This window comes from Condylostylus longicornis, unplaced genomic scaffold, assembly GCF_029603195.1.
Source record: "Condylostylus longicornis isolate FDR11 unplaced genomic scaffold, ASM2960319v2 ptg000077l, whole genome shotgun sequence".
Taxonomy (NCBI): Eukaryota; Metazoa; Arthropoda; class Insecta; order Diptera; family Dolichopodidae; genus Condylostylus; species Condylostylus longicornis.
In genome coordinates, this window is record NW_026578045.1 from 977,191 (window position 1) to 992,764 (window position 15,574).

At 33.1% G+C, this 15,574-nt stretch overlaps 1 protein-coding gene across 2 annotated transcripts; it reads left to right on the forward strand.

The window, feature by feature from the left end:
* The first annotated feature begins 383 nt into the window (after positions 1-383).
* LOC129612775 (uncharacterized PE-PGRS family protein PE_PGRS54) lies at positions 384-15,081 on the forward strand. 2 transcript variants are annotated; one of them, XM_055526536.1, is made up of 12 exons: positions 384-452; positions 536-1,143; positions 5,419-5,501; positions 5,567-5,670; positions 5,754-5,837; positions 5,906-7,825; positions 7,885-8,139; positions 8,691-11,086; positions 11,149-11,354; positions 11,430-11,552; positions 13,056-13,144; positions 13,246-15,080. In XM_055526536.1, exons 2-12 carry the CDS (start codon positions 1,066-1,068, stop codon positions 13,935-13,937), a joined length of 6,030 nt encoding a protein of 2,009 aa, XP_055382511.1. In that variant the 5' UTR covers positions 384-452; positions 536-1,065; the 3' UTR covers positions 13,938-15,080. The 2 variants fall into 2 exon arrangements, with proteins under 2 accessions (XP_055382511.1, XP_055382512.1); XM_055526537.1 differs by having other exon boundaries at positions 428-1,143; positions 13,056-13,105; positions 13,246-15,081.
* The last annotated feature ends 493 nt before the right edge of the window (positions 15,082-15,574 follow it).

The following is a 15,574-nucleotide window of genomic DNA, read 5'->3' on the forward strand; positions in this document are numbered from 1 at the left end:
GTATACAATTTTATACTCAGTGTTGAATTTAAAATCGATTTATATGAATTAAAAGTGAAATAATAATAATAAAAAACAACAAAAATATGAAAAATTATAAATGAAAAATGACAATATAAAGCCAATGTATGTATGTATTAAATTTCACACTTACATACATATTTTTTACAAGTAAGCGTCACGCATTTCATTAAAGATTTGAAAAACTGAAGTTCTGATTATACCCTTTAATTTGAGCATTAACATTTTCTATTTGTATACATTTAAATGTCATGTAAAAATATATTGAGTATAATAAAAAACAAACAAAAAATAAAATAAAATAAAAATGTTTAAATTGGGTCAAAACGGGTCAATACGCGTCATATTCAGAGCAACTTCTTTAAAACAATAATCTCTGGTTCTGATCGAAAATTGAGTATTTGCAAAGGAGTCGTTGTCGTGAACGGAAGGTTTAAAATTCGAAGCTCCAATTTTTATTTTAAAAAATTTTTTATTTTGAATTTTAATTTTTTATTTTTTTTTTTTTATATAGTTCGAGAAACCAAACTTATACATTTATAAATTTATGTTTGTCTCGATTTTATTTTAAATTTGAGAGAAGAGCTAGGCTTCTTTGAATTTAACATAACGTGAATATTTTTGTAAAAAATTTTTTTTCTTCATTTCGATTTCGTACGATTACGCGTTTGGTTCTCAGCGATTTTATAAACTCGGATCAATATATAATTTTTGTGATATAAAATTGATTAAAGAAAATAAATGAAATAAAAAAAAATTATTACAATTACGAAAAAAAAAATAAGTAGAAATTATAGTGAGAAATAAAATAAAAAAAAAAGTAAAATAGGGGGGAAAAATTAAATTAAAAATAAAAATATTAAAGTTTAAAGTCTAAAAATTTTTTATAGTGAAATAAAAATTTGCAATATATTAGAGAACAATGCTATCATAAAAAAATTTTTTAAAAGGAAAATCTTATAATTAATGAAAAATTAAATAATTAAGATTATTGAAAAAAAATTTATAGCTAACGAATTAAAAATATAATTTTTTTTTTTAAAAATGTTACTGCCCAAAAATTGGGCAATTCCATTCCTAATATTGTTATCATTCAATTATATTGAATGTGCTAGTATTGCGGTAAGTTTTGAATTTTTTTTGTGTATTATATATTATATATAACTATTTATAAAAGAAGGTTTATACAATTTGTGCTTTTTGATAAAAAAACCAAAAGTGACTAACACTAGGACTAATGCTATCTTTTGTTTTACTATAAATTTTTGGAAAAAAAAATTTGGTATTGGGCGTCCGATAAGTTGCCTAATTTTATGTCTGTAGGTAATAGTTAATAAACATCAAGTTCGGAAAATCCATAAATTTTGCTTTGATTATTCAAAAATGAATTTCAAAAACAAAAACCTGAAATATAAAAATGAAACTTCAAATAAAAATATGGATGTATAATTATGTATATATTTATGTGCACCTCTAGAATTCGTAAATTTCTGATTTTCGTTCTTCTTTTTTTTCTTTCTTAGAGTTTTTCTTTCAGAATTAGGTGAATCAAGCTAAGTACGTACTTTATACTAAATTTATTGAGTGTTTTAAAAGATTTTTATTATTTAATTTTAATTGCTATCTTTCTGCTCCATAACTTATTTACATAACATTTTTAGTGTTTCTATGTCGTATGATTCCATAGTTACAAGCATTTATTTATATGGATGAAAAGTCTGGCATCTTTTTTTTCAACAGGGTGTAGTTCGAATACGAGTATATCTGTAACCCCCTCTCAACCATACAATTTTTTTGCTGAAACTTGACTAAAGAATCATCTCTGAAATTATTTGCCACCTTATGCAAAACACGCTGTATAATGAAATTGTCATAGAGAACAATGATTTTTGTAACTTACTGTAAACTATTGCCAGGAAAAATTTGAAGTATTTTATACCCTTTAAGAGGAGTGGAGTCAATATGTTGAAAAAATAAATTAATAAATTTTTAATTACTACATGTATATAGTGATATGTAAGAGAATATGTAAATAATTAATTATTATATACGCACCCACGAGAATCGTATATATGGAAATAATATAATTAAATATAAATAATAATGGTAAATTTATTATTACAATTTATTAAACTTGTTTTTTCGAATTTTGTTAATTTATTTCGAATAAAATTGTAATCAAATTTATGACAGTCTTCATTAAATTATAAAATAATTTTAGTCTAATTAATAAAAATAAAGACACAAAATATAATTCGACTTATAGGTTGGCTGAGTTATGTATTAATTGCGTTCGTCCATTATTTATTTCTGTTTAGACCATTTTATTTATAGGAACATTTCCAACCGTATATACGAATACAAATGTAAACATAAACATTTAATTTTCTTTACTATTCAAGTAATCAATTTTAAAAATTTTTTATATTATTCAATTATAGTTGCATTATGTTTTTCCATATTTCATTTAATTGAAATTAATTTTAAAATATAATAAAAATTGATAATATATGTAATTGTGTCTATTTATATATAAAAAATTAGTATTTTTTATTGATTTTAATAATGTGATTGCTCCATATTTTAATTCAATTGTTAATTATTTCTATAATAAATTTGAACATATTTAAAATTAAAAATTTGCATACGTAAATAAAAATACATGCTGTACAATTGCAAAAATTTATATATTATATAAAATTAATGAATAATATTATAAGGAACGTTAGTTTTAAAGTAGGAATGTTTCTATATTAAGATGTTTATTAAATCGCCAGTACACCTGTACCGGAAATAAGTATGTGAATAATCTTTAGGATTGTGAATTAGCAATGTGAATTAGCAAAGGAGGATTTTTATTTTCATATTAAATGAATTATTTTGATCTGTGTAGGTACTAAATTTTATAAATTTATTTTCTCAAATATCCAATTTTAAAAATGAAAATTATGGTTTTAAAAATACGCTTAATGGTACCAAATATTATTAACGTGCTCACTTTTACATGGTACAATAATATTATATGGAAATTTTTTTTTTAACAGGTTTAATTATACATACTTGTTTGTATATGCTAAACTGTTATATATCGTTAAATTGAACTTTTCAAACTATTTCGGAGTTCTCGGGAGTACCTTGCAAATGCATTTGTATACGAGAATTAAAACTAACCCATAAATTTAAATAATGGAATCGTAATTTAACTACTCTAAAAATGATCAACTTTGATCATTTTTATTTATAGACCGCTTCACATTTGTTTCACAGCTTACCTTTTGGTGAAATTTTTTTTTTTTTTAATACAGGTATTAAAAATTATCGAAAGACAAAGATAGGTGGACCCAAATTGACATCAGACCTATCAAGAAGGATTTCAACTCAACCTAAAACACACCTGGATGTTTAAAAAATCCTAAAGTCAAACTGGCGAACCATTAGTCTTGCCCTATCGTGTTTTTGCACCCATATTCCGTAAAGGAAGGCATTCAAGTGCTGTCACAGCACTTTAGGCTAATTCGAGAGGTCTCATTCGCTTCAGTATTTTTGTCCAAACCCCCTCTCTCCTATATTTATTCTGGTTTTAGTCATTTAATGATTATTTTTAATATTACTGTTATCTTGTATATTATTATACTCTAGTTTTAATTTTTAATTTTATTTTACATTCATTTATTTTTTGTATTATGCATTAGGCGTGTTCTTTTTTCAGTAGTATCCCTATTCCCTGACCTCAATTACTATAATTTTTATCTATAATTTTTACATATTCTTTTGAATGACGTAAGAGTCATTCTCTACCAATTTTTACGTATAACAATAAAGAAAAAAATAAAAAAATATTTTCACTTTATTTAAAAAAAAAAATCCAATTTGATGTTATCATTTTCCAAAATATGACATTTATAGATCCCGGCAAAAAGATTTATTATAGTGTAGGGCAATTTTTAATAAAGAAGATTTTTATTGTTAAATAATATTTAAAACGGAAATTGATAAGGGAAGTAAGTCATCTCCAAAAATAGTTTGTTTTCTTTACATTTCCATGAATTTATTTTTGAATAAATTTTTAATCGCTTAGTGGCAAGCTTTTAAAAACTTTCATTTTTAAATTCAACCATTGATCACTGACCATTGACATTTTCAATAATAAAAAAAAAAAAAACAACTTGCAATAATTATCAATTTTTGGAAAAAGAAAGAACTTTATTGATGTAATCATTTATCAGTGAGTTGACAAAATAAATTAAGAGTATATAGAGTTCCCACCTTAGCATAGATTTAATTAAACGTCATCAAGCGTGGTTGTTAATAAAGTTGAGTCAAACCAATGGTTTGTATTGTAGCACTTTTCCCTTCAACAAGTGAAAATTCTGCTTTTAAATACAGTCTATGTATAGCTATCACACTATTAAAATTATTTTCATTCATATACAAAACTATTTCGGAGATTGCATATATGTAGGATGAACAATTTATGCAGTCTTTGAAATAAAGCAAAAATTAATATAAAGTGGGGTTAACATATTGCTCGATTTTAAGGGTTAATTGTGTGAGTTAAGAAAAATGATTATATTTTTTAATGTCATGGAATTTACCGTTTGCTTTTTGCGTTCATAGAAATTTGAAAAAGCTTGCGGTTTCGGAAATATAAGGTGTCAAAAATTCAAATTTTACAAAATTCAAGAGGCGATAACTTGAGAGGGGGAGAAAAATTTTCTTCTAACAAAATAAACTATTTGTTAATGTCTAAAAGCTCCTAAAATTTCAGGCTCTTACAGGCTGGGGTCTAGAAGAAAAACGACATCAAAAATTTGGAAAAAAAGGACTTTAGATAACGGTAAATTTGAACGGCCATTTGCAGCAAATAGTTAAAAAAGGCCATTTTTAGGGTTTTGGGCGGGTATAGCTTCTAGAGGGGGGGAGATAGGTAAAAATTTTGTTCTACGGAAATAAGTTTCTAGTAAAGATCTATGTACATACAAAATTTCAGCTTTCTATCTTCAAGGGTGTAAAAGTTTTGTAAACAAAAAAAGTGTCCACGGACGGACGGACGGACAGAGTGAAACTAATAAGCACTTTTTTCAAAAAATTTTTGGAAAAGTGCTAAAAATGAAATAAATGACACTTGATTGACTTTTCATTAATTTAGGAAATAATCTTGGAATAGGTTCTTACATACATTTTATATTTTGTATTTGGTAATTTCGAGTTTGCTTAAAGCATTTTGCATGTTTATCAAATTAAAAAGATTTTAAAATTAGAAACAATATTGGTTTATAAACGACCTTATGGTCGTTTGTTTAGTTTACTCATTTATTTGATTCACAATCATAGATTTGCAAAATTTTTAATTATATTTCGACCATAAATTAAAATTAATTATTTTAATTTTTTCAGGAAGTAGATAATGTAAATGAAGTTTTTGACGAAGATGGAAACCTTATTGGAACACAACGTAATGCAAGAAGTTTACGAGGACGGTATGAATTTTATATTATATGAAATATTATTTTGAATATGTTTCATAACATTTTAATTACTTTAGTGCCAGAGGACAAACCCAATCACAGTATTTAAATTTTGGCAATCCAGAATTAGAAGGTAAAGCTGAAGCTGAAGCTTCAGAATCAGGATCCAGATCATTTGTAGGTAAGATATAGAACCAAAACAAAAGTAGATGAAATATGTATTCATAAAACAGTTTTTTTTTATTAAATATTTATTTTATTTAGTAAGCACACATGGAATGGGTCAGGCTCAAAGTCAATTTTCTTCTGGAGATTGTAGTGGATGTGGACCAAGTTCCTACGGATTAGGTATTTTTTTTAGACTGACTTTAAAATTCAACATTTGAAAATTTATATGTGTTACACTGTCATTTTAGATTCTTCACCAGATCCGTATACTGCTCTTGGTGGAACTGGACAGGATGGTATTGGTTCTCAGAGTATGGCAATGCAAAGGCCAGGAGAAGGTGGCAGACCTGGAACATCTTCCGTAATGCAACAAATTCCTGGATTACAAGGTGGTCAACAACCTGGCCAACTACATACAGGAAGTGGTCAAACTGGAGGAGCTTATGGTCAACCAGGAGCTGGTGGTGTGACGGGACAACCTGGTAGCGGCATAGGTTCTGATCAGTGGGGTGTTCGACCGGGTCAAGATGGCGGTATTTACGGTCAGACAGGTACTGGCGGGAGACCTGGTCAATCTGGTAGTGGTGTAACAGGACAACCTGGTAGCGGCATAGGTTCTGATCAATGGGGTGGCCGTCCTGGTCAAGATGGTGGTATTTACGGACAAACAGGCACTGGGGGAAGAGCTGGACAGCCCGGTGCTGGATCTACGTCAGGTCATCCTAGCAATGGAATTGGTCAAGCTGGTAATGGATATGGTCAAGGTGGTAATGGATATGGTCAAATCGGAACAGATGGTAGATCTGGTCAACCTGAGGGAGCCGGTCTATCAGGCCATCCTGGTGTTGTAACCGGAACTGGACAAATAGTTGACGGGTATGGTCAAATTAGACCAGGAGCGAGACCGGGCCAACCTGGTTCTGGTCAACAAGGTATTGCAAATGGTGCAGGTCAGCCAATAAACGGATACGGACAAATTGGTACAGGAGGTAGACCAGGCCAGGAAGGTACAATATACGGTCAGAATGGATTGAGTGGAAGACCAGGAGGAATTGGAGGCTTATCTGGTCAAGCTGGGACGGGTCAACAAACTAATGGTTATGGTGTTGGGCGGGATGGCACACTACACGGTCAAAATGGACTCGGTAGTGGAAGTATAGATGGCCAAATCGGTGGCAGGCCAGGATCAGATCAACAAACAAATGGATATGGTTATCCTGCCTCAGCAGGAGGTCCTGGAGCGGGAACAAATGGTGTTTTTTATGGACAAACAGGTGCAAGAGGGCGACCCGGACAACCTGGTGGAGAAGGTACAGCGGGGCAAACTGGTACAGGCATTGGAAGTAATCAATTGGAAAATGGATATGGAACAGCTAGTGGAAGACCGGGCCAGAATGGAATCGGTGGAGGAGCTGGCCAAGTTAACGGCTATGGGCAATCAGGAACTGGTTCAAGACCTGGTCTTGGAGGTATTGGGACCGATGGAACCGTTTATGGTCAAAATGGTGCAGGAGGTGGAAATGGATATGGACAGTCAAGTGGTAGAACTGGTAATGGCGGAATAAATGGAGCAGGTCAACAAGTCAACGGTCATGTACAGCCTGGTGTTGGTTTGAGGCCTGGGCAAAATGGAGTTTCATATGGGCAACCAGGATCCGGTAGTAGATCAGGACAACCAGGAACAACGGGAATATCGGGGCAGCCAGGTGCTGGGGTGGGAGAAGGTCAATATACAAACGGTTATGGTCAACCAGGAACTAGTGGAGCAAGTCAAATTGGTGATGGCGCGGGTACGATCAACGGATATGGAAAACCTGGAGTTGGAACAGGTCAAATTACTAATGGTTATGGGCAGCAGGGAATAGGTGGGAGAAGACCTGGCCAAAATGGGGGGTTATATTCTCAAACAGGAGCTAATGGAAGGCAAAGTGCACATGGAATTGGGGGAGGAGCAGAAGGAATTAATGGCTATGGTGGATCAGGCATAAGTGGAAGGCCAGGAACTATATCTGACAACGGATTGTATGGTCAACAGGGTGTCGGAGGAAGAGCTGGCCAACATGGTGCTACTGGAATTGTAGATCATTCAGGCTCTAGTGTAGGTGGACAGCTATTAGGGCATCCAGGTAGTTACCCTGGCGCAGGACATCCTCATTCATTACGAGGAGGTTAGTTTTTTCTGTATGAAGTAATATGTTGACAAACAAATAAGTTCTCCCTTTTGTAGATGGCACACACATTTTAACAGTTCCAGGAAAAGACCAAACTATGTATAAAGATCATGATGGACTGACCGTGCTAGTTGGAACTGGTGGACCTCATCAAACAGTAATAACAGATCGACATCCTTCACAAGGTGGTTTACATTTTATTCCGGGTCACTCAGAAGGTCCAGCCAAACAAACTGCGCATACATCAGGAAAAGGTCTTACAGTATTGATTGGCACTGGCGGGCCTACTCAAACGGTCCACCAAGTAGGTGGTAAGTGTAACACTATTTTTAGCATTGTTTCGCACATACATATGTATATTCAAAACATATTTGCATTTGATTCCTATTTAACGTTTTTAATAATTTTGAATTTGTCTTGCGATATTGGGGATGCATATAAATTATTTTTTTCAATGGGTTTGTGCATATAGTATTCTAGAGTGGTACAGTAAATGTTGTTTAACTATAAAATTTACAAATTTATGCTTTGGGACTTTTAAAAGAAAGTAACATAATTCACAATTCAGCAGCTGAAGAATATGTTATTTAAAACATACATACGTAGTTATTAAATATTACATATTATTTAATAGGATATTAAAACAAAATATTCTCATTTTGAAACGTCCTATTCTTTATTTAAAAAAAAAATCATCCAAAATTTTTTCAATAGTCTTAAATAATTTCTTTCAGGGTTTTAAATAAATAAAACCTTTTTGACAACTTTTGATTGTTTGAATTGTGTGGCTTTTTAAAACAAAATGTTATGTATAATGCCGTTTTAAGTGCAATACTACATTATTTTAATCTTTTATTATTAGGCGGCGGTTACGGACCTTCTGGTCTTACACAATATCCTGGATCAGGTGGTGGAACTGGTGCTATTGATGGCAGTGGAATTGGGCCAAGTGGTGGAGGTTTTGGACCTGGAGGTGCTGGTGGAATTGGGCCTGGTGGTGTAGGTCCTGGTGGAATTGGACCTGGTGGTGTACGTCCTGGCGGAATTGGACCTGGCGGTGTAGGTCCTGGTGGTGTTGGTCCTGGTAGTATTGGTCCTGGTGGAGTTGGTGGTGGTTTTGGACCTGGTGGTGTTGGCCCTGGTGGTGTTGGTCCTGGTGGTATTGGCTCTGGTGGTATTGGTCCTGGTGGAGTTGGTGGTGGTTTTGGACCTGGTGGTGTTGGCCCTGGCGGTGTTGGCCCTGGTGGTATTGGCTCTGGTGGTATTGGTCCTGGTGGTATTGGCCCTGGTGGCATCAGCGGTGGAGGTTTTGGACCTGGCGGCACTGGTGGAATTGGTCCTGGTGGGCCGAGTGGCGTTGGTTCTGGTGGCGGTTTCGGACCAGGCGGTGTTGGCCGTGGTGCCGGTGGATCAGGTGTTGGAGGTGTTGGCGGGATTGGTGCAGGTCCAGGTGGCGTCGGTGGTGGTGGTTTTGGACCTGGGGGTGCTGGTGGTATTGGTTCTGGTAGCATTGGTGGCGGCTTTGGACCAGGAGGAGTTGGTGGAATTGGTCCCGGGGGTATCGGTGGTGGCGGAATAGGACCTGGCGGCGTTAGTCCAGGAGGAGTCGGAGGTACTGGTGGTACTGGTCCCGGAGGTATTAGTGGCGGTTTTGGGCCTGGTGGTGTTGGTCCTGGTGGAGTCGGACAAGGGGTTGGAGGAGTTGGTGGTGCTGGTACTGGTCCAGGTGGAATTGGCGGTGGTGGTTTTGGGCCTGGTGGAATTGGTTCTGGGGGTGTGGGTCCCGGTGGTGTAGGTCCGGGTGGTATCGGCGGTGGCAGTATTGGGTCTGGTGGTTTAGGTGCTGGCGGAATCGGGCCCGGCGGTGTAGGTTCTGGTGGTGCTGGCCCTGGTGGTATTAGTGGTGGTTTTGGGCCTGGCGGTGTAGGTCCGGGTGGTGTCGGTCCTGGTGGTATTAGTGGCGGCTTTGGGCCTGGTGGTGTAGGCCCTGGTGGTGTAGGCCCTGGTGGTGTTGGTTCTGGTGGTATTGGTGGCGGTTTTGGGCCTGGTGGAGTTGGTTCTAATGGTATTGGTGGTGGTTTTGGACCTGGCGGTATTGGCTCTGGTGGAGCCGGACAAGGCGTGGGAGGAGTTGGTGGTATTGGTACTGGTCCAGGTGGCATTGGCGGCGGTGGTTTTGGGCCTGGTGGAATTGGTTCTGGAGGTATGGGTCCCGGTGGTATTGGTCCTGGTGGTATCAGCAGCGGAGGTATTGGGCCTGGTGGTGCTGGAGCTGGCGGAGTTGGGCCTGGCGGTGTAGGTGGTGTTGGGCCTGGTGGTATTGGCAACGGTTTTGGGCCTGGCAGTGTAGGCTCGGCTGGTGTTGGTCCTGGTGCTACTGGAGGCGGTTTTGGGCCTGGTGGAGTTGGAGGTGTTGGTGGTACTGGATCAGGTAGCACTGACGGCGGAGGTTTCGGACCTGGTGGCGGATTCGGACCGGGAGGTGTAGGTCCCGGTGGTATTGGTGGCGGTTTCGGGCCTGGTGGTTTTGGCCCAGGTGGAGCTGGACAAGGAGTCGGAGGAGTTGGCGGTATTGGTACAGGCCCAGGTGGTATTGGCGGTGGTGGTTTTGGGCCTGATGGTGTTGGCACTGGTGGAATTGGCCCTGGTGGTGTTGGTCCAGGTGGTATTGGCGGTGGGGGTATTGGGCCTGGTGGTGCTGGCGGAATTGGGCCTGGTGGTGTTGGTCATGGTGGTATTGGTACCGGTCCAGGTGGTATTGGTGGCAGCGGTTTTAGGCCTGGTGGTGCTGGCCCTGGCGGAATCGGACCAGGTGGAGTCATTAGTGGTGCTGGGGGATTTGACGGCTATGATGGGGGATCTCCTGGTGGTGGATACAGAATGGGACCAGCCGGTCTCACGGCAGGTGGTCAACTTGCTGGTGGAATTGGCGGTGATGAATTCTCTCAAGCTGAATCTTCTGTTAAAGATGGGCAGGCTAGTGCAAGTGCGCAAGGTAAAAAAAATGGCGGAACAGCTCAAACTCAAGTATCTGGTACTTATTCCAACGGTGGAACGTTTAGCGCAAGTGCAATGACAGCAGATTCGGACAGATCTGCAAGTGCTCAAGTACAAGGAAGTCCTGATGGAGCGCAAAGCCAAGCTCAAGGTAGCGGAGGATCAGGAAAATCCCAATCACAAGTTCAAGTGAACTCAAAAACAGGCAGTACTACTTCTTCGGCTCAAAGTAGCGGTATTGTTCAACAAACTCAAAGCGAGGTAAAATATGAAATGAATACTTCTTATTAAAAGTATTTTATTCCTCATTTCAATTAATTAAGGTCACCGCAAATGAAAAAGGTGGACTAGCCGATGCTCAATCTAGCGGCCCCGGACAAACTTCTTCACAAGCTCAAATAGGATTTAAGCCGCAAAATTCACAAGCTAACGGTGATGATGGTGCTACTTTTAATGGTGGTGGACAATCGTCAGCTCAATCTGGTGCATATAACGGTCAATCTCAGGCACAAATAAATGGCAACTTCAAGTAAGTTTAAAATATCTTAATGCATAAAATATTGAAATATAATTTTATGCATTTTTTTTATCTATGTTAATTTAGATATGGAATATCGTACCATGGAGCAGCACAAGCAGCTTCTGGAACCAAAGAACAAGTAGATGTTTATAGAGAGCAAAATAAAGTTTTATTTCAACAAATAAGCGAGATGGAGTCATCACCGAGGTATTATTAAATTATTTTAAGTTTGTGTTCTTCGTTAAATTATAAGTTAAAATAATATTTGTATACATATATATATATATATGAATGTATTAAATTTATTAAAAAAATATCTTGTAATGACCTTGACATACTTTTCAATTCTACTAATTATTAATTCATTATTAATCTGTTGTTATTTCCTGTTTTGTCTTGTCATCGATGTTAAATGAGTTCAAAAATAATCGGTTTTTATTACTCATTAATGTCCACTGATAATTTTACATTATTTTTTTTTTGCGAATTTTTTCTATTTCGTTCATTGCTCTTTTTAGATTAATACAAAAACAGTTAGATCAATACAAAAAAAAATTTGTTCAGCTGATAGAAAATAAACTTCTACTTTGAATGAGTATGGCTTAAAAAGTTCAAATTTTTTATTCAAAGTCTTTAAAAAAGAAAATCAATTAAAATTTTTTTATTGTAATTACTTGTATTTGAATTGAACATTTTAGTTCAATGGCAGATCGTTTTTTATTAAGGAAGCAGTTATTTGTTTAAAGGCGGTTTTAATTAAATGGTTAAAACTTGCGCAGTAAGTGCAAGTGACTCAGGTACGTTTAATATATTTAAAATAAAAAAAAAATAAAATCTTATTTTTAAATTAAATCTTAAATTTACGTAAATAGATTTTCAACGTATTTTTAAAATATAAACAATCGCACTTATGGTGGTGTAATTAAAGAATATTATAATGATATAATTATTGTAACATACACGATTTTGAAAGGCAATTTTTCTCTATCTTAAAGATATTGTGTAAACTCAGTTGTTAACACAAAATAGTTTAAATAAATTCTTCGTCGTATATAAAAATTTATCATTTCAGCATGCAAAAAAGAACAACTAAGTTCCCTTTCTGTCAAATAATTGATAGAGAATTGGATACAAAATACAGGATGAATTTTTAGCCAAGAGTTTCCAAATTTTGGAATGATTTGTCATTGTATGTATTAAAAAATAATGTTAATGAGAACATAAACAGGGCAAGTAAATATTTTTGATAAAAATTGCATATGCTTATATAATGCAACCTTTTAAAGAAATCAAGTTTAGATTATAAGTAAATTTTATAAAAATTAAATGTCTTAGTTTTTAATTTTTATTCAAGACAAGGAATATTATATTGCGAATGATTTGATATTTTGAGTTAATGTGACATGTCGTTTCTCAAATTATAAATTTTTCAAGATTTCTTTATATATGGAAACAATCATCTTAACTCTTATAGAGTTAAAAGAAACTATTATTGACCTACGTTAATAATCCGTGAATTCGAAATTGCAGTAACATTTTAGTGCTAAATAATTCAGCAAATACAACGGATAATTTATTAATTGTGATTCAATTACCGTATTACTGCAACTTTGAAGTCATTGAATTATTTTAAGTTTAAATTTTTCACAAAAATGTTTTCCAGCTATGATTTTTGTTGACTTTACTTATTTTTTAATATTTTACTTCTAGTAATATTCAAGGAACTGATGCAATAACTGGACCACATCTTCCACAACAAGGTGCATATCGTCAATTGAAAGAATCTAAACCAGTAGTCGGTAATTATAATTCTATATAAATTCTAGAATTATAATATACTTATGCATGGATTTCCGAATATTAATAAACAATTTTTTTTTTGTTTAATTTAATAATGCAGAAAAACAAAATGATAAAGTTGATGAAGAGCCTGAATATGATGATGAAGATGAAGATGATGAATATAATGAAGAAGAATATGAAGATAATTCACCACCAATAAAACCATTAGAACCAAAATCAAGTAAAAAAGTTGAAACATCAACAAAAAAATCTGATTCATTATTACAAATACCGATAACAACATCAACATCAAGATCAACAGATATTGAATCATCAACAATACATATACCATTAAAAAGTACAATAAAATCACATTTACAAACAACAATGAAACCACATCCTATTTATGATAGATTAAGAAAAGAAAATGAAAATAAAAGATTAAATAAAGATAAAATTCCAGATGGTTTTCGTGGTACAATTAGTACAGAAAAAAAATATATAACAAAATTTTTACCATCAAGACATGATAATGATATGAAACCGAATGAACCAATTGATGGTGTCGATAGTAATGGTGGTGTTGATGAAATTCTTAAACCAGAAAGTTTTGTTACTGTTACAAAATCTGTAACTGGTAGCTTAGATAATAGTAAAAACCCACCAAGTGAAAATAAAAATTTCTCATCAACATATTATACAAAATCCTCGACATGCGGTTATTTTACATTCTCATGTAATATAGTTTATGGTGCAAATGGTAAAACAAAAGTATGTAGACCAAAGAAACCAGATAATGGTAAATGTTAGATGTATTAATAAATATTTTTATAATATTATTATTAAAAGAAAAAATTTGTAATTGTAATGGTAATAGAATTTGTACTATTTTTTTTTTATATAATTTGTTTATTAAGAAATTTAATTTATAACTCTATTTTGTATGTTCTTAAAATAATTTTTAGTACCTACATATGTATATGAAATTCTTACTTATTAAATGAAATTGCTAATTAAAATTACTAAATGAAAATTGTGTATAAAAGAAAATTTCTAAATTTCACTATGTAAATTTTTGCTATTTCCAAAAATTAATTCAAATTCAATATACGTAAATTTTGAGCTAGGGTTTTAGTTGCTAATTCAAAATATTTGTAATTGATTTGTTATTGAAATAGAAATTATAATTTTTAACATGTTGAATCATCCATAAAAATTGTAATATAACTCTACTTAAAAACTATGTAGAAAATACAAAAATACTAGAGCATGTACTAGAGGATGCAAAACAAATTGGAGAATTTGTCATAAAATACTAAATTTTAAAATTTTTTAAATTATTAAACCATATTACATTTTGTGCCATATAGCAATTTGCAAAATAAATAAGGAAAATTTGGTGTACTAGCATGTTTTAAGATGCATGTGCCAAAGCTTTATATAAGTTTGGTCCAATATTTTGTATACCAATACGCTCATTATGGCGAAAATGATAGAATATTTATCAGAATCAATAAGAACGCTCGCTAGCCACTGATATTATAATTATTATTGATGATTCTAATATGTTAATTATGTGTTTTGTGCGAATACCAAATTATTTTACAATAAATTAAATTATTAATAGTTTTTATATGAAAATAAACTTAACCAATTTTGAATTAGCAACACTCTTGTTCATTGTGAGCGAATATTACAATAAAAATATAATAATATCTAATATAATTGTATTAATAAAGACATTTGAATTTTGTAAAATTTGACATAATTGCCGATTATAAATAGTTTTGTAAAATGTTATTGCCAAAAAAATACTGCCAATCTTTATTTGTTTTCGCTTTAAAACTCAAACTTAAGTTTTGTTGATAAAAAAATTTTTAAAATATAAAATAAAAAAAAAAAAATTAATTGTAATTTTTAGGAAATTCTAATGATTTTTGTATTTTTTTTTAGAAATAAAAATAATAAATAATTAATTTAAATTAATAATGTATGTTTATTTTTATTAAAATTTACACAGTACCTTGCTGGTTTGCTGGCTTCCTATGTAGCAAATGCTGGCTAGATATGTAGCACTTCCAATGATTCATTTTTGTTTTCATTTAATTCTTCTTCTCAAACAAACATCTCTTAGTATTCTAATTTCAATTCTAAATTATTGATAAATTTTCTATTTATTTAAATATTAAAATCCATTTTAATTTAAATTGAATACTTTTATTACACTGTAGAATTTTTTTAGTAAATGAATTTAAAAATAAATAAGTTGACTGTTTGACAATGACATTGCTTTTGACAATTTGAATAATTTTAAAAGGCATTCACAATCAAAAATCTTTAAATCAAAACTAAGCTAAAATTATTGTGAATTATATACATATCTTAGATAAAAAAGTATTTTTTCATAAAAATGTTTCTTATGTGAACAAAAACATCAAAAAAATTTT

Excerpts from the sequence above, each read along its gene's own strand:
- LOC129612775 (XM_055526536.1), top strand. The coding sequence starts at position 1,066 with ATGTTACTGCCCAAAAATTGGGCAATTCCATTCCTAATATTGTTATCA. Across the intron at positions 11,553-13,055 it reads GAGATGGAGTCATCACCGAG|TAATATTCAAGGAACTGATG; the intron begins GTATTATTAAAT and ends TTTTACTTCTAG. Across the intron at positions 13,145-13,245 it reads AGAATCTAAACCAGTAGTCG|AAAAACAAAATGATAAAGTT; the intron begins GTAATTATAATT and ends TTAATAATGCAG.